This window comes from Pagrus major, chromosome 10 (genome assembly GCF_040436345.1).
Source record: "Pagrus major chromosome 10, Pma_NU_1.0".
In the NCBI taxonomy this organism is placed as follows: Eukaryota; Metazoa; Chordata; class Actinopteri; order Spariformes; family Sparidae; genus Pagrus; species Pagrus major.
In genome coordinates this window covers 11,134,533-11,156,614 of record NC_133224.1, presented here as the reverse complement: position 1 = coordinate 11,156,614, position 22,082 = coordinate 11,134,533, and the positions used below count along the sequence as shown (strand labels likewise).

At 40.6% G+C, this 22,082-nt stretch overlaps 1 protein-coding gene across 2 annotated transcripts in view; it reads right to left on the bottom strand.

The window, feature by feature from the left end:
* Positions 1 to 15,108, bottom strand: part of pcxb (pyruvate carboxylase b) — a 307,003-nt gene extending 291,895 nt beyond the window's left edge. The window contains exons 1-2 of one of the 2 annotated variants that reach the window (XM_073474925.1): positions 14,686 to 15,108; positions 868 to 1,004 (exon numbers count right to left, since the gene is read on the bottom strand). In XM_073474925.1, coding sequence (XP_073331026.1) covers positions 868 to 1,003 — 136 coding nt within the window. In that variant the 5' untranslated portion in view covers position 1,004; positions 14,686 to 15,108. Of the gene's footprint in view, positions 1 to 867; positions 1,005 to 2,223; positions 2,298 to 14,685 lie in introns of those variants that run through there. The other variant, XM_073474926.1, reaches the window with a different exon arrangement.
* Between the last annotated feature and the right edge of the window lie 6,974 nt (positions 15,109 to 22,082).

Sequence of the window (22,082 nt, the reverse complement as noted above, 5' to 3'; positions counted from 1 at the left end):
ACTTATTGTGATTTCTAGCAGCTTAGAAAGGAAAAAATAATTTTGACTCTGTGGGTCAAATTGTATTTGGACAAAAATATATTATTCATTTATATAAAACATTAAAAACATTTAATTTAGGCTCCAGGGAATATAGACACCGCCATGCTGATTTTATTTTAGCTTTTTTAACCTTACGCTCTTGCATTCAACCTCGGAGGCTGAACACATTTGGTATCAACATCAGCACTGAGTAACCTGATCACAAGTGGACAGCTTGCGTCTCGAAGTTTCTTGTAACTCAATAACTCACAAAATTGAGCGATTTTTAAAGGGAGTCTGGGGACACAAGTTGCTTGAATTGGTTAGTGTTTACTGCGTTTGTAATATCTGAAATGTTTATTGTCAATAAAATGTCTTCTTTCATAAATTAAGGGTAAATGGTGAAAACAGTTGTGTTGCTAAATGTTAGTGAGCCACACTTTAGACATGGAAGCAGAGGCTGGTACAGCGGTGTGGTTTCTACAAGGTGAGAAACAACTTATAGATAATTAATAGAGTACACTGAGGACTATGGTTGCAGTTCCACCTCCGTTTCCAACAAGTTCAGAGCTTCCGGATTAAATCAAACAAAGCTATCTTATACAGCCACCCACATACAATGTGTGCTTAAATATTAGCATGTGACAAGGCAAACTAAATGTTGGCCATTAAATATTAAGAGAGTCTGTTCTTTTGCCCGGGGAAGATTAGAAATGTCACAACTTTTTTCTTACATTATATATGAAACAGCATTAAACTGTACTTAATTTAACAGGCCTATCTGAATTGCTCTTCTCCTTCAGTGGTGAATTAATACAGTTAAGACTTGGATGGATGGGGGCTCACCTCTATTGGCCACCATTACTTTCTTGATTGGTCGATACTCGCTCTGCCGGGAAGTGTGGGCGAGGCGAGAGAGGACGCATGCCCGCTTCACGGCCAGCAGGCCGAGGCCACCTCGTACCACAGCGTAGCTCAACATCCTGAGAGAAAAAGAGAAAATGTTTAATGTTTATACACTTAAAACTTAACAAGAAAAAGAAGGGAGGGGGCGACAGAGTGAGACACAAAACCTACAACTCATACTTTCTTACAATAACAATTTGCCAAGTTCAGTGTCTCCTGTGAAAAAAGACGCTTTAAGGAAAAATATAAAAGGATGGCAGTGCTTTGAAAATGATTAAACAAGGGGTGTGAGCCATTTTAAGAGAGATTAAATCTCCTAAAGCGGCGGGCCCTGTTAAGATGTTAGTATTCTCTTAGAACATTTTGAAATGCTGTTGTAATGATATTTACCCAGAATCTTAAGATTTTTACGATCCTGAAGAAGAAAAGCTTTCTTATGCGTGAATCATCTGAGACGTGTGGCCCTGAATTACTTACTTTAGATGAGAGAAGACGTTATCTTATGTGGCATCTCTTGTGACATAAAAATTATAGCCCTAAAAATCAATATAATCATATATAGTACATAAAACATAATATTAATTAACATGAACATAACTCAATTTTCATAAAACTGATGGTGCTTGATTGTTTCTCGTTAAAAGGGGATATTATGACTCTTCTATTTTGAAAATACCACAAAGTTTGTCTTTAAATTAAAAACATTAATATGCTTGAGGACTCTGAATCAGTTAATTATGTCTATGATATTAAGTTCATGGGCGGACTACATGCTGTGAGGCAGAAACACAAGAGTACACAACACTGTAGCTGGAATGACAGCTGACTAAAAAACTTCTTCCAAGAAAGAGGTATTGGATTTCCATATAAGGAAAATGCAGGACAGCCAGCCAATCAGCTGCTGCTCTTCTTCCTAGCTGCCAATCAGCGGCAGGTGTGTCTAATTAAAGACCTTAGGCATAAATGACCTTCTTCCAACAACAGAAATTTTAGATATAAATCACACAATGATTGAACCATACAAACTGCTGCTATTCGCCCCATTCATAGATTTAATTGTAGGAAAGACACAAACTTGCTGATATATTTATTCTTCAAATGCAAAACACTGATAGCCATGTTTTTTTTTGTCTCCTCTGTGCCCTCACTTGGTTTCAGGACAAACATAAAGAAACCATCCACTACACCAAACACTGGCACCATGGTTTGATAGCTGCATTTACAATCAATGATCCACTAAAGACACAAATACTAAACTGAAGCACCCTACTCCCAAACACACACAGACAAACTTACCTACAAGCAAATGTAAACGGCACAGGTACACAAAGGCGTACGCCTATACTAATACATGCTTTGAACAACTACCTCTTCACAGAGATGCTAAGTGTCTCATTGACAATGGGGGAACTGCAGCTTTACTGTGGGAGCTGATGATAGTGAGCCTGCAGTGTGACTGCAGTGGTGGGAGTTTCTTCTTCTGGTCTGCTACAAGGTTACACCTCAGCGACAGTCCTTTGCTGCCACACTGTGGTCAAACAACAGCGATGCAGTCAATGGAGACTGAGCTGATGAACTGCAACTGGTTTGAAAGCCAAGGATTTGTATATTATGAAACTAAATCAAACAAAAATGATTTGTTTTGTTATATATAACATTATGTTTGGTTTATCATCAATACAGATGCTATATTCTAAACTATAACAAAAGTTGGACATTAATCCAAAGAGCTTAGAATCAAGATGAGAGACAGAGACAGAAAAAAACCTCCATTTCTTTGAGCCAAGTGAAGTCTCATCACTTCCTGTGGCTGCAGAGTTTCACCCGTGGGTGAATTACCACGTGTCCTGTATAGATTTAAAGATAACGAAGTGCAGTGTTGTCTACGCAATACATGATGGCAAGTTCAAGTCTACAGTACCAACTACACAGTACACAGGTAAAGTTAGTTTGTTGACTGCCTATCTCATCATGCATGTGATGAGCGGCAGAGTAACAATGTGGACAAGTGTTCCCATTTAATATTAAGTGATCTTATCTCTAATTACAACTGATTACACGAAAAACAAATGAAACAAAAACCAATTTAGTAACATAAACCCAAAAATGTCTCCCCCTGGTTGAAAGAAATGTGGACAGACTGCTGGAAAGACCTGACCGCCAACATTGTATGCTGAGGCAAATAGGGCAAAGGTCCATTTTTAGTTAATGGAGCGATCTTTTAATGTTTTACACTGGTGTGCTTTCATACGATCACGTGTTAAGAATTAACCGTAAAGAAGAGAAACCAAAAATCAATGATTTAAGGCTTTTTGACCTTAATGACCAATGAATGCCTTGAGACTGTCTGAAGACTACGCAGTGGAAGCTCAGGGTGAAACAGAATACTGTACCTACACAAAAGCCACAGCGTCACACTGTGAAACAGATACAGCTTCCCAAGGCCTGAATACCAGAGAGGAGCAGGACAAATGAACCAGGCAGACAGGCAAAAACAGGTCAAATATTATCCGTGTCCTGCCTCGACCTTATCTCTCCAATACAGCCAAAATACAACTCTTCACCTTATATTTGTTTTGGTCATGTGGATATGATTGCCAGGCAGACAGACAGGGCCTTAAAGCAAGAATAAGGACAATATTTTCCAGATCTTGCAATAAGCTGGTGTCCCATTACAACCTTAGTTTTTTAAAGGTGACATTCTGAAGAAACATGACAAGTAACAATAAAAGATGGCCTGACAACAGCTGGAAATCTACCAGACTCTGTGGACTACAGTGGAAAGCAACTTCCTGGTCTGAAATAGTGCACAGTAATGATTTTCCACAGGAGCTGCAACGATGAGTCAATGAATCAATTAGTCGATCAAAAGAAAAATGCCAAACATTCATTGTTTCAGTCATTTTTCAAGCAAAAGTGTCAAAAGTTTGCTGTTTCCAGCTTCTTAAACGTGAGGATTTGCTGCTTTTCTTTGTCATTTTCATATAAGTGAAGAGTTTTTGGGTTGTGGACTGTTGGTTGGACAAAAGAAGTTATTTAAAGACGTCACTTTGGCCTCTGGGTAATTGTGATGAGCCCTTTTTTTTGACAATTTATAGGCAAGATGATTAATCAATTAATCCTGGAAATTAATATGGAACGAGATGAATGCAGCCATTACATTTTTTTATAAGTAGTTTTTTTATGTCTTAAAGAAGTCCCCTTCTGCCTCAGTTGTTTAGAAGAAAGCTGCAACGCTGTCTTTCTGTGAAGCTCCAGAAATGTTTTGAGGACTACAAAACTTTACCCAACTTTCCATCGGCATGGGGATGAATAGATAATGACTGAATTTTATTTTTGGGTGAACTGTTCCTTTGATCAATAATGAAAGTAATTGTTAGTAGCAGCCCTATTCTTTTATCTTTCTAAATAGCTGATATAATTACTGAAAATGCACCAAAATCTGCCACTCTCTCAGTCTAAGATTTTGCTCTTTTCTTAATATCAAACAGTTTTTGTAATGTAGCTCATTACCCTCTTCCTTCCTTTGTTCCCGTCTCCCTGCACCAACGGATGGAGCAAACAATAAAATGCGCAAAGGCAAGTGGTTCACCGGTAGCATGACTCGCATTGCCAAAACGCAATGAGGCAAACTCAAGGATGAGTTCTGGTATGAAAAGAATGTCAAATGGTGGGGACACTTAAGCTGTGTACACTGAGGGTGGTTTTGGTTTTGTGCCTCAATGTCCTATTAGGTGGTTTGTCTCCTTCTCTGGCTCCAGTGAACGCCTGAGAGATAAAACTCTTCTTTAACAGGACAGGAAAATAAGAAAAAAGAAAATAATGATGTTTTTGTGTTGGCCTTTGTTTGTTTTGTTTTTTTGGTGCAGTCTACTCCCAAAACCCTGACAGCTGACAGACCACTGAAGGAGTTTATTTTGAAAACGTCTAGACACCTTCACAAACAACTTACTATGTTGACTTATTGGGTGAACCCCAAAAAACATATCTGATGAGATCTGATGTTCAGCCTGATCCATGCATTATTCCCTGAGTGAATTAACAAAAATGTCTTGCAATGTTAAAGAAAGTGAGAATAATTCATGGATCTGTTGCTTTATCAGCATCCACACCAAAAGTTAATGGGGTCTATTCCGGGCCGAGACCCATCCTCCATCCAAATTTTGTGGAAATCTGTTCAGTAGTTTTTGTGTAATCCTGCTCACAAACCAACAAACCAAAGAATCAACAGACACAGCAAAAACGTACAGAATGAGACGTTTATTGAAGTGGTTTAGGATTCATCAGAAAACTTAGTTCCCCACTGGGAAGATTCATGTCAACGCCCTCTCAAGGCAGAACAACATCTCAGAAAGTCCGCAAGAATTTTGGAACCCAGACTTCCTGACCTAATATACGCAGAAACATAGCGGACAAAAGTAAATGTTTGGCTGATGGTAAGAAACGTTTTATTAATTCACGTGTTGCCTATCAGTTTTTGCTCACATGTATTATGTAATATGCTGTTGGTTTGTTGGCTGCTGTCCACAGGGAGTGACCTAGATTAGTTAGAAAAGTAATTTATTAGAATTAACCCTGGTAAAACAAAAGGTAACGCAATATTTTATTGGTTTTAGAGAATGTACTGACGCAGCAACAGCTCGGGGACAAAATCACTTAGTATCCAAGTTGTTTCCACAGCATGATTTAAAATCTCATGAACAAACCGAAAGTGTGGAAGTCGGAAGAACAACATAGCTGTGGATATCAGACCATCACAGGAGCACACGAATGTACTATCATTTGCAGGATGGTCAACTAAAGCAGCATCAGGAAAGTTTTTTGAAACATTTCAAAACAAAATCAAACATTACTTGAGTAAAAACACAATAAAGCGTGACCTTGATTCCACGTGGCTCTGACTGATAAAGCAGGAATGCAGATCATCATCCGCATCACTGTCATAGCACAACATACAGTCAAGAGTAAAAGATAGACGTGATAGTAACTGCTGCCACCGATATACCTTGTATACTGCTATCAAAACTGCATGCAACCTAGACTACGGCGGCATTCTCACCGAGTGCTGAGCAGATGCAACTCGATCAATAGATATCTATTTAATCATGACAGGTTATTTGACTGGACTGATCGGTTTCCAGCTCTAAGCTGTTGAAAAGTTGACAAACAGGCCAAGTCAGTTATGAACTGATATTTTTCAGTATTTCCCTGTTTGAATCTGGGACCACTTCACCACACACACACACACACACACACACACACACACACACACACACACACACACACACACACACACACACACACACACACACACACACACACACACACACACACACACACACACACACACACACACACACACACACACACACACACGGTGGACAAAATAAGAGGAACACCTGATTATTTAACCAGCACTGATACAAAAGCCACATGACTTTTCTTGGTTTTTTTTCCCCTCAACACGTAATTTAACAAATCTCTTTCAGATGGATTACAAGGCTTACACTGGGATCAGTTTTTCCAGTAGTCTGTAAACCAAGTCAGAATGCTCATGTGATCCCAGTGTTACAATGCATAACTGCACTGGTTACACAAGAGAAAGAATGACACCAGATATTTAGGAGCTTGTCAGTGAACAGATATCTCAAGCTAGGAAGGTTCCCATGTCTCACGATGAGTTACACAGCCATCACTCATGCAGAGTCCTGTTCATTTTGGTATAATCAGGAATGCTTACTGCATATACTGGTTTTTACTGTAACTTTTGAAAAGCATCAATTTTACTGATCAGTTTTTTATAGACTACGTGGAAACAAAAATGGAATAATGAACAACTATCCTAAGCATAAATATTTCTCAAATAACATGTCAGAGATGTTGAAAGCTAGCACCCTTTGGCAAAGTTTTCCTTGGTCCTTTTAACAGACCTTTCAGGATGTCCTTACTGTGGAACAGGAATGTGACCTTTGCCTTTAACGGAGTCTAAAACTAATAAATTGTATAGGGGGGTTGTCGTCTTGTCTCACATTTAAATGATCCATCCCACTTCCAACCAGCCCATTGATTTCAGTTTTACATGACACTACAAGTTATGTAAGAATAATGTCGCTGTGATCACTGAGAGCACCCAGGCAACAGATACAATATAATTCAAACCAGTGGGCAGAAATCTGGCTGAGGTTAGTCAGGGATGACATTTAGTACCACAAGATTAAATCTAGAGGCCCAGGCCAGTTGCAAACTTGTAGGCATGAGCCTTTGTTTATTCTGTAATACAGAAAAGTCACAGTTCAGCTGAGAGATAATGCAGAGGAAAAGTGTCATAAGATTTGTAGTGTCGAGTCAGATGGACAAAATTAAGCATGAGACATTTTGTTTAGGCAATTGAGGTTCATTTAATAGACTATATTCACATGGCGGCCATTTTCCTCCAATGTCACACTCAAGGTGCAGACCTTGATTTATGGGATAATGTTTTGCTGCCATGTTCAAGATTCAAGTCCTACAAACATAGCAAGTCAGACAAATTGTTGTCATTTTTAAGCTTCACAAGTGATAAGCAACTGAAAAAACGAACCATTGGGTAATATTTCACATATTTCAAACAACATATCTGATTGCCGTTAGCTAACGTTAACATACAACAACTTCCTAGCCAACATCACCATTTGATTACATCCCATGTGCTCCACTTCCAGGTTTAGACAAATGTCTCCAAGATGTATGTTGATATTTCTGAAATAATTGGCTGACACAGTTCGATAAGACTTCACAGTACAACCTCTTCCCCACCTCAGTCCTAAATGCTAACGTCACTTTCAAAACGAACACTGAATTTAATTACAGTTGGAAAGCCAAAATGGAATGTAGATCTTTTTCACGCCAAATGGACTCAATGACCCCGTCTCTCTCTTTCACCCTGTTGTCCTGTCTCTAAATCACACACACACACACACACACACACACACACACACACACACACACAAGCATAGGCACAAATGTCTTCACAGCAAAGTTTCTGAATAACCATAGCTGTTGTAAGCCATCTGTCTGACGGCTAAATCATGCCAAACATGCATCACACTCCTCTCTATCTAAAGTTAAAGGTTGAAGTCTACTGAGATAGCCAGTGTGTGTGTACGGCAGTGAGTTTTCTGGTTCACGCATTAACCTCTTAGGGATCAAAGTTCTGCTCTGTTCTGTTTTGACGCACACAGCCTGTGATGTTGTGACACACAAACTAGCATTAACTTTGCCCTAATTGGCTGATGGAGTGATATTATCTTAAAAGACTATCTCTAGGAGGCTGACCGTAACCTTAATCGTGACCTTAACTGTGTGTTATGGGCATAGTGCACACAGAGTTGTGTTGAATATATATATATAAATAACCCCATCCCTATTGAGGCAGTATTCGTCACAACAATTACTTAAGTTTCTAGTTACTTAGCAGATTCGCCGTCAGCATTCTCACTGTATTTTCGCACGAAATACAATATTGTAGTTCAGCGTTGAAGGGCTATGACTTGTAACCAATCAGGTACTGCTGTGGGCGGGACACTGAGTTAGAGCACAGAGAGATGAAGGATGCTACATTAAAGCCAAAGTAGCAAATTTTTAAATCAATTCATTTTATCGGCAATTGGACACAATAATCACCAATACCTCTAATCTGAAAAATGCAGGTCTATCCATAACCACGATCAATAAAAACTGAAAGGATTCTAACTAACCATCACATACTTTTCTCCTCTTTGCTGATAGATGAAAACTGTCGCAAGATGGCAAGAATAGGATATTGAGAGTGCCCATAGATGTATCATTACATTAAATGGAATTATTCTTAATTTGACTTTAAACACATTTTCCAATAGCTCAGCCTGACTTATTTTGTACTTTCTGGAAACTTGGATCCTTAATTGAATTTGTTGATTCAATTCTGTGGTCTTCTGTAGGAGTTTCAACCTTCAGGACAAAGCATGATGTTCTTTATTAATACATCAAGAGGTGAGGAAACCAGAGCCCTATCAGTATATCGGTCAATATATATCAAAGATAAATCTGATACCAAAATTTTTTTTTTTTTTTTTTTTAATTTACAGAACATAATGGAAAAGAAGATGCTTGATGCTTCTTTCTAATTCTTAAATTCCCAAATTAAGCTAATTGTGTCAGTGCACTAATGTCATTTTGGATAATAAAGTTGACTATTAAACTCTAAAACATCCGGCCTCCATTACATATCTTTGTCACAAATGTTTTTTTTCATTTGAGGGATCATTGCAAAAGAAAAAAAAGTGTGTGTATGTGCCAATATATCTAATATTTTTACTTCTTTATATCAATTTTGGCTCCAAAACTTGAATATTCACCGGCTCTAGAGGAACAGGCTGTGCTATTGTACTGAAAAATCTAAAGTAGGCTGCAATGAAGATACATCTAAAAACAGCTGACAGTTTCACAGCCTACAAACACCGTTCTCGTCATTTAACATGACAAAACACTAGTCTCAACATGTTTACACAAAAGATTACCTTACATGCACTCAAATTGACTCTCTCACTCTCACACGCACACACATCTGTCGGGGTAAATTGGTTGCTTAACTGTTTGATGTACAAAAACTGGGAATAACACAAAGTCTCTTTGCAGACTTTGAGTGAACAACAAAGAATGGAAAAAGAGTGTGCATTCATCCACACTCCCTTCCTCCTTCCACCTGAGCAGTCTCCTCCTCTTTCCCACCTGGCCCTGACCTGATAGGTAGAATGGATGGCTCTGTGTGTACAAATGGGTCAGGGCTTCTCAAACACAAGTCGATATAATATCCTTCGTAATAATTCCATTAAAGATTTACTCCTTAATCCAAATGTAAACAAACCAAAAAGGAAATTTGACTGATAATGACAAAAAGTAAGAGCTGCCAAGACCTCATAGGCTGAGTTAATAACCTGTGAGAACAGCTGAGTCAGAGTGGCAAGCAACAGTTAACGATGACGTTTTATAAAAGGTCCCAATTATCAACAGCAGCGCATGCTTCGACAGCAGGAACAAGGTTACCAAGGCCGACTGTGTGTAAACAAAAACAGATGCCTGTGACTGGACTAAAAAGTGGGCAGTGGTGACAGGAAGGTTATGTTGAGACCCACAGATGAAGTCGTTCATTGTGGATTTCAAAATGGACTCTGAACTGAACTCAGTTTCCCACAATTCCCAGTCTTCACACCTAGGCGCAATTTCAGCTTTGAGCTACTATTGGTCAGGATGACAGACCCCCCTGGGCTGCCTGCCCTCAAGTTCTCTTCTCCTGGATTCTTCTGGTCCTGACAGCTGCTGAGAGCTGCAAGCTACATTTCCAGCAGGCCCAAAGAACTTCTCCTCACTGCAGCGACACGAGGTTCTGCTAGTAAGCAAAGCTTGCCAGCTAACTACACAATCTGAGGAACACCAAGCAAGTTAGCATCGAGCTGCTATCCTTGCAAGGGAAAGGAGCGACCAGTATCCTCCACCTGCTGTCTTTTGTCAGATCTTGCACAGCAAGAGCAGCATTGTTCAACATTGGGATTACAACCTTCTCCTGCCTGGCTCATCAGCCAAGAAACCACCAGCACCTTTTCTTCAAAGACTGGTAACGTTGAACTGGGCCTAGATAGCATAGCATAGCACGGCTAAGCACAGGACTTTTAACTCTGGTTGATGTAATGCACATGTGTTCAATCCATGTGTTTGTTCACTGGTTTGGTGTTATTGTGATCTCAGGTCAGGTTACCCGTACATATTACAGGTTAGTTAGTGTGTTTTTATCTTTGTGTTAAATAAAATACTTTTTGAACCTTCATGCTGTCTATTTAATATTGTACAAGAGTGACTGTTGCCAACCTCTACTCTGTCAAGGACTCCAAAATCCTTCGACCATTACAGCTGTTGTGGTAATTTTGTTTATAGTAATTACGTTAATTATTAATCAGAGTTACAAACAGTTTAGTATCTTTTCTGAGACTGATTTGGTGAATCAGAACCCTTCTTCAAGGGTGGTGCCCCAAGGTGATCTGATGTAAATTGGATCTTATTAGTAATCATAAATAAGAATTATCCCTGATAATCATTAATTATTATTGATAGCCAAATTTAACCCAAAACTCCCTATTAATGTTGCATGAGCACTACAGTTAGAATATTGAGCTTGTGGAAAGGTAGATCGTGGGGTTTGAATTCACAAGCAGCTTAACATAAACAAGAAATCCTCTAATCTTAAACAGCACCTGGAAAAGGACCCTTGAGCAAGACATTAAAACTGTGTGAAGTCTCCTTCCTATCAAAAGACCTTTAATGTTTGACCACAGCAACAAACATAACACTAGTTGTATTAGTACATAAAGTATCATTTGTGGTACATTGACAGATTGTAAACTGCTACAATTAGCTCTCAACTTTCACTGTCACTCAGCCACAACCAGCTGCGTCAACAATATGCTCCAGCCTCCTGCTGCTACTGGCTGCTCCCCTAGGATGTAATATGTTGGAAAAACACCAGATTTCTTGCATAATTCTTAAAAAGCAAGTGCATGCTGCCGTCCTAGACAATTTTTTACATTTTTACTGGAGTTGATAGTTTAAAAGAGAGGCCAGAAACTTATTTAGACGGTCTAGGCCATCAAAGACATTTTTTTTCAATTTGAACTTGTGATTTATAGATTCACCTCTTAAGAAAAGTCAAAACAAAATCTTGACCAGAGTTTTGCTACAAGATATTTCAAAAGCCCTTTTTTAAAATCAAATTTGTATTCATCTACTTGCCTAAGACATTGTAAAAACATTTGCCGTCTTTATAACGGGGATTACCAAGAGGGGTCTTGCATAGTTAGCTGGTTATCAAACGCTTGAACATTCGGGTGGGCTAATGTGGGCGAGGGGCTGCAAAGACCATGGTGCGGCCCTTTGACCTCACTAAACCTCGAGGGAAGAAGCGGCTTCCAGACACTGCTGACGCTGAACATTCATGCAGGGTTTCGTGATTCTGCTGAACACCTGCTGGATCAGGCTATCATCGACCAAAAACATATCATATCAGCGAGTCCTTTGAGGCCCAGTGAGCCAATCAGTCTATCAGCTTTACCTTGCTGATAGACAAGCTGTTTGGCTCTCTTCAAATCCACCAGACTCCTTTGACAAAAACAGTAATTTTACCTCGCAGAACACAGGAGTTACTGCTCTGCCTCGATCCGACAGCAAGATAAAGCAGTGAAAACGTTCCAATTATAGTGTACACATTAAGTGACATTGATTTTATTTTTTCATGAGCCTGATTTAAGGTAGCTAAGATACTTTTTGCTGCTGCCCAGTCCACAGTAGTACTGTTCGTCACTTAGCTTTAGTGCTGGTCCTCCAGCTGCTCCTCCAAACTGGGAGCGTGCCGACCATCGTCTACTGCAGGTAACACACTGACTATGGATAATACCTCATACAAACCCACTTCAAAAAATCTGAACCAACCCTTTAAGCTAATGCTTTTCTTGTTCAAATTGGACAAGAGGATGGACATAACATGGAGAGGGTCAAGTGAGTAACGGAGCTGCGGTGTTTAATAGCTTGAAAGCTTTAAATTGAGCATTTCGCTGAACGTTTTGTCAGAAGTTGTTTTTAAATGCCTACAAGTTCAGCAAGATGAACCTACTCAAGATAAACTGGCTGTACTTCACCAAAACACGACCAAATACTTCAGCAACAGGTTCAAAAACAATCTTCATTTCATCCCCTTCAGAAAGTAATTGAGTGCCCTGGACATTGTTAGTTTATTTTCACCACTAGTACCCGGTCTTTGTTTACTACTAGCTTCCTCCTTTCTGACAGATTCCACTCCACCTCCTACACAACTCATCACAGCCCTGCTAGTATGAAAAGGAGACACTCCCATGTTTCCCAGGAAGCATAAATAAGCTATTTTCTCACTCTTATTTCCATGGGAACCCCAACAACAGGTCAGGACCCTAATTAGCTAACAGCCCTTGAAGAACAAGTGAAAATGTCGAGGGAGTGTAGTGCAGCAAGCCATACTGAAAAAAGTGAAATGTTAAAAAGCAACACAAATGTCTAACTAGAAGCACAGACAGTTTTTTAAGTGCTGACACCTCCTGTGGCATGTTTAGAGAGACACGCTGTTCCACTTCTGATGCAAAACACTTCTAAATGTTCTCTCTGCAACAACAAGGACTCTTGATTTGATTTAACCTAAAAAGCACACAGGCTGACTTTGAAACTTTCAGGAAATAAGATTTAAAAGGCTTGCTCACCAAAAAATAAAATAAAAAAATCACATTATTCAAGCCTTTGCTTATGGAAATGTAATAACCTCTGACCATCCTCAGGCTCTGTGCATCCCAGCAGATACAGTCTACAGTGTCAGTGCAGCACAGTTACAAATTATAGTAACACCAGGTGTACCGTCAACTGATAACGTTCCATGTCTAAATGACTGTGGGGTATATGCTAACTAAAATGACTCCGCAGCATGTTTACTTTTTATTTTGTGCCTTGTTGCAATCACAACGGCTCAGCTAGTCCGGTATGTTCAAGACAAGGGGAGCACTGAAACCCCTGAAGCTATAATGCATCCCATTTTCCTTGAACTTTTACCTTGACGTTATTGCAACCAGTAAATAGCATCAAGGTGGATGAGTGAATGGCACGTGTCCATCAAACACACAAGGCCACTACAGTCACTTCAAGAGGGCTAAGACAAAAAAGGCTTTTCCTTCCTGCATAAATCAGATCATGTCACTTTTGGAGGATTTCCTTGAGTTTTGAAGACAACTGTATGGCTCCACGAGGGCCTCCCTGAGCTCTGGGATGGGACAGCTGTCCTGCGTGCACCACTGTTTAAAGCGGAGTAAAGGTTGCTCTGAGGATGAACAAACCGTACTAGCAAACAACGATTCTGACACAACAGACACACATGCACAGGTTCAAAGGTGAAAGAGCAGAGAGCAATTTCCTGCAACACAGGGAATCAGTGCAAGAAATCAGGTCATTTAACACACAGACGGCTACAGGCTCCTTTCTTGTGCAGCTTACAAGTAAACAAGCATGTTATGCAACCTACAAGTTTCAACATGTAAACATGTATTCCTGTCTATAACAGGCACATATGGAAATACAGTCCCTACTGCGATGCCTCCAACTCTTTAAAATACCAGGAATCCCATATAAATCCCTCCTTCCGGTAAAGGAGCCCCACCATAGTATATAAACTCACCAGCCATTCTGCAGGTGAAAAAAGTAACAATGGGTTACTTGTGACAAAAGCTGCAAGATTTGCCAGGTGGCTAACTCATGCTAATACGAAACTCCATTGAAAAAACAGCTAATTTTGCGAGACTCTTGTAACACCCTCAGAGCACTTTGCTAACTTCTGCTAAGACAAGTTCAAGTTTCCATGTGCACATGTCAGCTGCAAACAGAGTTAGCATGACTCAACTTTCTGAGTGTGATATTGTAAAGCAGTTTTCCAACGTGCAGATGTTGGTCCGGGTGGTCACGCAAGTTGCAAATGTAGTTTTGCACAGCTGCTGCACCACCACGCTTGGGACATCTGTTACCACGTTGACATGCAAGCAAGCTCCCACATGTAGCCACTCAGACAGCCAGGAAGACAAGTGAAGAGGTTTAGGTCAAACACACTCAATGACAGCCACACACACGCGCGCACGCGCGACTCATTCATACTCGTACACACACAGGTTACCCATCAGTACTCACGTGCTGGTGCTGTGTCGCTGTCAGGTAACCGGACACCGAGTGTAAACAGCCGACTGTCACAGTGTGTTTATGTGTGTGCCTTCTCTTCTTTGCTTTGCTAACCTCACACACACGCTGCTGCCACTCGGAAGAGGAAGATGTGGGTATGAGGGGGGTTTATATATACACACACACACACACTCGCTCACGCACACAGGTACACAGACGGAGTGACTTCGGGACGGCCGAGCGGGCGCGCAAAAGCGTCGACACACACACACACCACACACACACACACAGGCACAAGCACACTCGCTCAGTCGCTCATATGTAGTCAAGGCGCTAGGACCTCTGAAGCTAGTTGCTAACTGTCTCTACTGTAGCTAACTTAGCTAGCAGCTGGCACCGTCCTTCTCCGTCTGGCGGATATACGAGTCTGCTACTGCGCCTGCCTCCTACTCCCTGTTAATCTCTCTCTCTCTCCCTCCCTCTCTCTCTCTCTCTCTCTCTCTCTCTCTTTCTCTCTCTCTCCATAAGCTCTCATCCCTCTCTTTAGCATGACGCAACCAGCCACGCCCCCCCCCCTCCGCTCTCAGCCAATCACAGAAGAGGGCATGACAGCACGCAGCGAGCGGCAGCATTTAAAGAGCTCGCTGCACCACTGCACATAAACTACAATGTGGCTGTAATAATGGAATTACACATGTAATCTGATAAATTGCCTCCAGTGATGTCACTCAGTGGCTAAGTTGCATTGTGGGTAATGTAGGCACCAGGTTTTGAAAAGGAAGAAGAATATGTGGAATGTCTCTGGTTCTGCTTTATTATGATCATTTGTTTTTAAACTGTCCACAATGAGTCCGACAGTGTCAACCTACATTACCCACAATGCAATTTAGCCACTGAGTGTTATCACTGGAGGCAATTTATCAGATTACATGCAGCTTACTCTGGGGCCACAAAAGGCTTTATACTACTTTTTTTTCATGTATGAAATGATAGCCTACCAACACCTGTAAACACACTTGAATGTGTAGAATTGACGGAGTTACCCTTTAAACTACTGTTCTGGACTACAAAGTGAAGAAAGCACACTCAACATTTGAAATATAGTTAAAGGTGCAATATGTAAGAATTGGCCACTTGGAAAATTCATACTCCAAATAAATAAAAGCACAGAATGTCACCAGAGAAACTACTAACTGTAGCTGCTAGCTAGTTAGCTCAGTTAGCCGTGCAGCTAGCGGTCTGGACTTGTGGGCCCCATTGAGTAGGGGCTAGTTGACTAGCATGCTAACTTCAATAGATAGCTCTGCAATGCAAAACATCAACATCTTGATTGTTTGTTATTCTGATATTAAGATTTTTTTGTACATTCAGTAATGTTTTGAACTAATATTCTTACATATTGCACCTTAAAACATACCAGTTGGAGTTACCTTGACATTTTATTGTACTTATTTGACATCAAGTATGATCATAAACTTTAATTTGTTCCCTAGTATTCTTGATTGTTCTCATCCTACTTTTGTTTATAACCTACAGTATTGTCAGAATAACTTATGTGAATTTGATAGTAACCAGTTATGCCAGATTAAAATCTCGAGTGAACTTCTCGTCAAGAAGCTTAAAGTGAGACATGATAAATAGAAAGGGAGTAGAAGAGAGGAAAAGTGAGTACTGGGAGTGAATGTAGTGGTGTGTTCTGAAAGAAAGAAAAAAAAAACTCAGGAAACAGCTGAAAAGGACAGGATTTGATTTCAAGCTCTTAAAAAGGTTCTTTGTTGTCCTGCTTTGTAAAGAGGACAATAGACTATTATGCTTTTATCTCTAGAAGCACACAATACACACTCTGTAAATGGCTAACCCTTGATCCAACTGTAACTGAAAGGGGAAATACAGCATAAAAAGCACATTATTATTATTATATCTCATTGAAAGTCACTTTTTATTTGTTAGATTTTTTTTGTTTGCATGCAGTGATGCAAGGACAGAAGTTCAGTAACACACACAGACATAATCACGCACAGGTCCAGTCATACGTGATTGTTTCTCAACTCTTGTGTGTTCTCTTATCGCTTCCAGATAACGGAGTCTGTGTCAATGACATTCCTAATGGGACGCATTCAGAATCAACAGCTTTACGGCAGCGGCAGACATTTATGGGACGATCAAAGGCGATACATGTAGTTAGTCAATAAGCAACAATATACAGAGGCACAATAATCTTGTGGGATTCCTAATTAGTTAAAATGGTTGCCTTACACTCCCTCTCTCACTGAACTTTAATCATACCGCTCTGCCTTTCCTCAGGAAGTCTCTCAAAGGTTCTGATTAATATCATACTTTCATAGTTTCTCACACACCTCCTTTAGAAGCATCTTCGACACGCCGAGTGGGCCAACCACAAGTGTGCCAAAGTGCTGCATCACCGCTGCTCACGTAGCTGGGCCACGTTGGACCGAGCTAAAATATTTTTTATGTTGCTCCTTCCCTGTATAACAGTGTCTCAATATTGACTCTGTTGTCGTTTTGTGTGCGTAAAAGGGTGCACAAATGTCACAGACTGTGTTTGATGGGGGTCAATGTTTATCAGCCAAGTGACCTTGGGGTCAGTAGCACAGTGTACACAAGTGACACTGATTTCCTGCATGCTGATTTAGTTTGCTGCCTGATTCTGGATGAAAAGGACCTCACATGTTTGATTAGAACGAGCCGCTAACCTAAAGTGAGACACAGTGATAAAATGTTAATCAGCGCCCTATCTGGAATGTAAATACGCCAGCAAAGAAAGCCTCCACAAAGGCTACTGCAGATTTTACCAACCTATAATACAAGTATAAGCCTTGGAAAGCTTTCGCCCACCACATGATTTCAAGTGTCAGCAGCAGAGGGGATAGTGAATAAACTTCAAAGTAGCAGTTTTTCCATAATAATGTATCCTTGCCAACTATTACATAACAGAGCACAACCTCCAACTGTGTCAATGACAGCAGTCGGCCCTCATGTGCAGTATCTCACAAGTGATAAAACCTTGAATGTGCAATATGTTCAAAAGATAACTAAAATGGTTAATGGAAAGTGAAGAAACAACAATGTTGACGTCCAGTCTTAGAAATACCACTTTTTACCTCAAGAGGTGATGGTACTCAGGCAGAGTCAGCTAATAGAACTGCTAGCTGCGTGGCCAGTTGAGCTAACTAGCTAATGACAGCTACAGTTTGCAGCAGTTAGCGGTTAATTTGGTTATATGCCATTTGCTTTAGAGTATGAATTCGACAGGTAGCTGAGGAGAAAATATGTTAAATAAGCCCTTTCCTGTACCTGCTAACTGCTGCTAACTTTATTCTTTGTATACACTGAACAAAAATATAAACGCAACACTTTTGTTTTTGCTCTCATTTTTCATGAGCTGAACTCAAAGATCTAAAACATTTTTTATATACACAAAAGACCATTCCTCTCAAATATTGTTCACAAATCTGTCTAAATCTGTTAGTGAGCACTTCTCCTTTGCCGAGATAATCCATCCCACCTCACAGGTGTGGCATATCAAGATGCTGATTAGACAGCATGATTATTGCACAGGTGTGCCTTAGACTGGCCACAATAAAAGGCCACTCTGAAATGTGCAGTTTTGCTTTATTGGGGGGGTCAGAAAACCAGTCAGTATCTGGTGTGACCACCATTTGCCTCACGCAGTGCAACACATCTCCTTCGCATAGAGTTGATCAGGTTGTTGATTGTGGCCTGTGGGATGTTGGTCCACTCCTCTTCGATGGCTGTGCGAAGTTGCTGGATATTGGCAGGAACTGGAACACGCTGTCGTATACGCCGATCCAGAGCATCCCAAACATGCTCATGTCCGGTGAGTATGCTGGCCATGCAAGAACTGGGATGTTTTCAGCTTCCAGGAATTGTGTACAGATCCTTGCAACATGGGGCTGTGTATTATCATGCTGCAGCATGAGGTGATGGTCGTGGATGAATGGCACAACAATGGGCCTCAGGATCTCGTCACGGTATCTCTGTGCATTCAAAATGCCATCAATAAAATGCACCTGTGTTCGTTGTCCATAACATACGCCTGCCCATACCATAACCCCACCGCCACCATGGGCCACTCGATCCACAGCGTTGACATCACCCACACGACGCCACACACGCTGTCTGCCATCTGCCCTGAACAGTGAAAACCGGGATTCATCCGTGAAGAGAACACCTCGCCAACGTGCCAGACGCCATCGAATGTGAGCATTTGCCCACTCAAGTCGGTTACTACGACGAACTGCAGTCAGGTCGAGACCCCGATGAGGACAATGAGCATGCAGATGAGCTTCCCTGAGACGGTTTCTGACAGTTTGTGCAGATATTCTTTGGTTATGCAAACCGATTGTTGCAGCAGCTATCTGGGTGGCTGGTCTCAGACGATCTTGGAGGTGAACATGCTGGATGTGGAAGTCCTGGGCTGGTGTGGTTACATGTGGTCTGCGGTTGTGAGGCCCTGTTGGATGTACTGCCAAATTGTCTGAAACGCCTTTGGAGACTGCTTATGATAGAGAAATGAACATTCAATTCACGGGCAACAGCTCTGGTGGACATTCCTGCAGTCAGCACGCCAATTGCACACTTCACAATTCAAAACTTGCAACATCTGTGGCATTGTGCTGTGTGATAAAACTAAACATTTCAGAGTGGCCTTTTATTGTGGCCAGCCTAAGGCACACCATATTCATGCTATCTAATCAGCATCTTGATATGCCACACCTGTGAGGTTGGATGGATTATCTCGGCAAAGGAGAAGTGCTCACTAACACAGATTTAAACAGATTTGTGAATAATATTTGAGAGAAATGGTCTTTTGTGTATATAGAAAATGTTTTAGATCTTTGAGTTCAGCTCATGAAAAATGGGAGCAAAAACAAAAGTGTTGCGTTTATATTTTTGTTCAGTGTACATCCATGACTGTAGCTACTGTTAGCAAGTTAGCTCAGTTAGCCGTGCAGCTAGCCAGACTACCAGGGGAGTGTTGGTGTTTGCAGCACTAGCACTGGAGCTTTGGACCACTGAGGGAAAAAGGTTTTCAGGCTTGTGGCTAGCAGGTTAGCATGCTAACTTCAGTAGATATCTCTTCAACACAATACACAATACAGTCTCCAACATAATGTAGAAAACTGTGATTACTTCACATTCTGTTGATAGTTGTAGTTAATTTTTTAATGTTTCAAACTCAAATTCTCATATACTGCACCTTTAAGCATTATATCCTTGTGACAACAGGACTAAAAAAGCTTCTTTTGTTTCCTGTTACCACACTGGCTGAGGAAAAAAAAGAAAAACAGCAAATGAGAGAGAGTGGGGATGGGTTGTAGCACTCAGTCAACTGGCAAAGAGCTACTCTCCATGAATAGGTGAATGGCCAGCGCTCAGTAACTTCTCTGTTTATTCTCTCCCCGTTCCCCCCATTCCCGCACCCCATTGGTCTGGTCTCCCTCTCCCCCTTTATCTACGTGCTTGTGCTCTCAACCAACACTCAGGCCTGCTTCGGGGTTGTCACTACCCCTCTGATTTCTCTTTGCTCAGTGCAAAATTAAAACTTTCCAATTAGAGTACAAAAACTAAAACCTCTGACCATCTTAAACTATTTATATAGAGGGTTATGGCTCCATGAGCAAGAAAAGAGAGCAAATCTGACATGTGCTCGAGCACATTTATTATCTTGAAGCGGCTCACACTCTATATTTTGCAGAAGTGGGAGGTGGAGTGTTGGAAAGAATCTGAAAAAACAGGCGGACAAATCGTGCTAGACGTGGTGGACTTTTGTCAGGGAGTGTTCAAGGATGAGGAACTACACAGAGGTAACACATGATGTCCACAAATACATGCTCGGTACATGCATTAAAGGTTCACCATGTACTTTTGGAGAAGAAATTCAAACTCAGAATTGTATTATTTACAACATTAATGAGGTAATAATACAAACTTAGAAATATTTCTCTTTCCCAAAAGTGAATAAACAAGCTGTTCTCAGAGGAAAATAAGGTCCCCAGAACACTATTTGAAGCTAGAAAGTTGGCAGGGTCCGCCAAATATAAACAAAGTAAAACAGTATGAAACTTTGTTGTCCTTTAAGTTCAGTTTGTTTATTCAGTCATGAAAACAAAGAGAGTTTGTTTATTTCACTTGTTAAGGAAAAATAATCAGCCAATGAAGATCTTTCCCTTCTGGTTTCCCAAAAACTACTTAGTGCACCTTTAAATAAAGGTCAAACACACATATTCCTGTAGTCATAAACTTGAGAACTTTAGTTTCTTAAAGGTTTTATTTAACAAGGATACGTAAAGGACATACGTCCCATTATATATCATACACAATCCCATATAAACACTGTTATCAGTGTCACAGTCGCAGTAACACTCATGAAGATATGAGACCAAAGAATACTCACCGCCTTGAGAAATGCACCTTTGAGGTAAGTATATAATGGACCTAACCTGCAGAAAGGTAAGTTAACATAAAGAGAGGGAAGAGACATTATAAAACTCAACTTGTAGATACTGGAAGTTTGCATTAGCTAAAAAATGACAAACATGTATGAACTTTTGACATCTCTGATTCTGGTTTTTACATCCTTGCAAGTGTTTATTCGCTTCATTTTAGCTCAATCTGAATTTTGCAGACCTAATCTCTGACACAGACACTGTGCACGCTGCCCACACACACATTCACAATGCCTCTTCAGGACACACACACAAAACACACACACCATAGCTGTAGTTAACCATCAACAGGTCAATCCTGAGCAAGTACTCAGACAGCTCCAAGAGAGGAGATGGTCCACCAAGGTCAATATTAGCCCATTATGGTGTTATATCAAAACCTTTCAGCAAGCTGAGAGTGTCTCTGTCTTTGTGGATGTGTGTGTGTGGGCTCATATGTGTCTATCTTTGTGAGGACCGGTATGAGTTTTAGATTTTAAGAGCAAGGGTTGAATAGGGAGGACAAATTGGCGTTTCCTGTCTGAGAGTTAAAGAAATGGTTCAATATTTTGGAAAATATACTTATTCTGTGAATGTTAGATGAGAAGGTCGATACCACTATCATGTCTGTCTGTTTAATATGAAGCTACAGTTTGAACAGCCAGCTTAGCTTAGCATAAAATATGTAAAACCAGTGAAAACAGCTTTTGTCATAGTTTGGGATTATTGATTTGTTGATTTCCTGTTTTATTTTGTAGTTATATCCTTGTGTCTTTTTTGTGGCTCTTACGACTTCCTGCTCACCTGTGTTCCCAGTGTTGTTTCCCTCCTGTGTTCCTGTGCTCCTCCCCAGCCTGAATATCCCCACTGCCTCTGCACCTGCACCGCATCCCCTAGTTAGTTTAGTTTGTAATTTGTTTGAGTTTGTGGACAACAAAT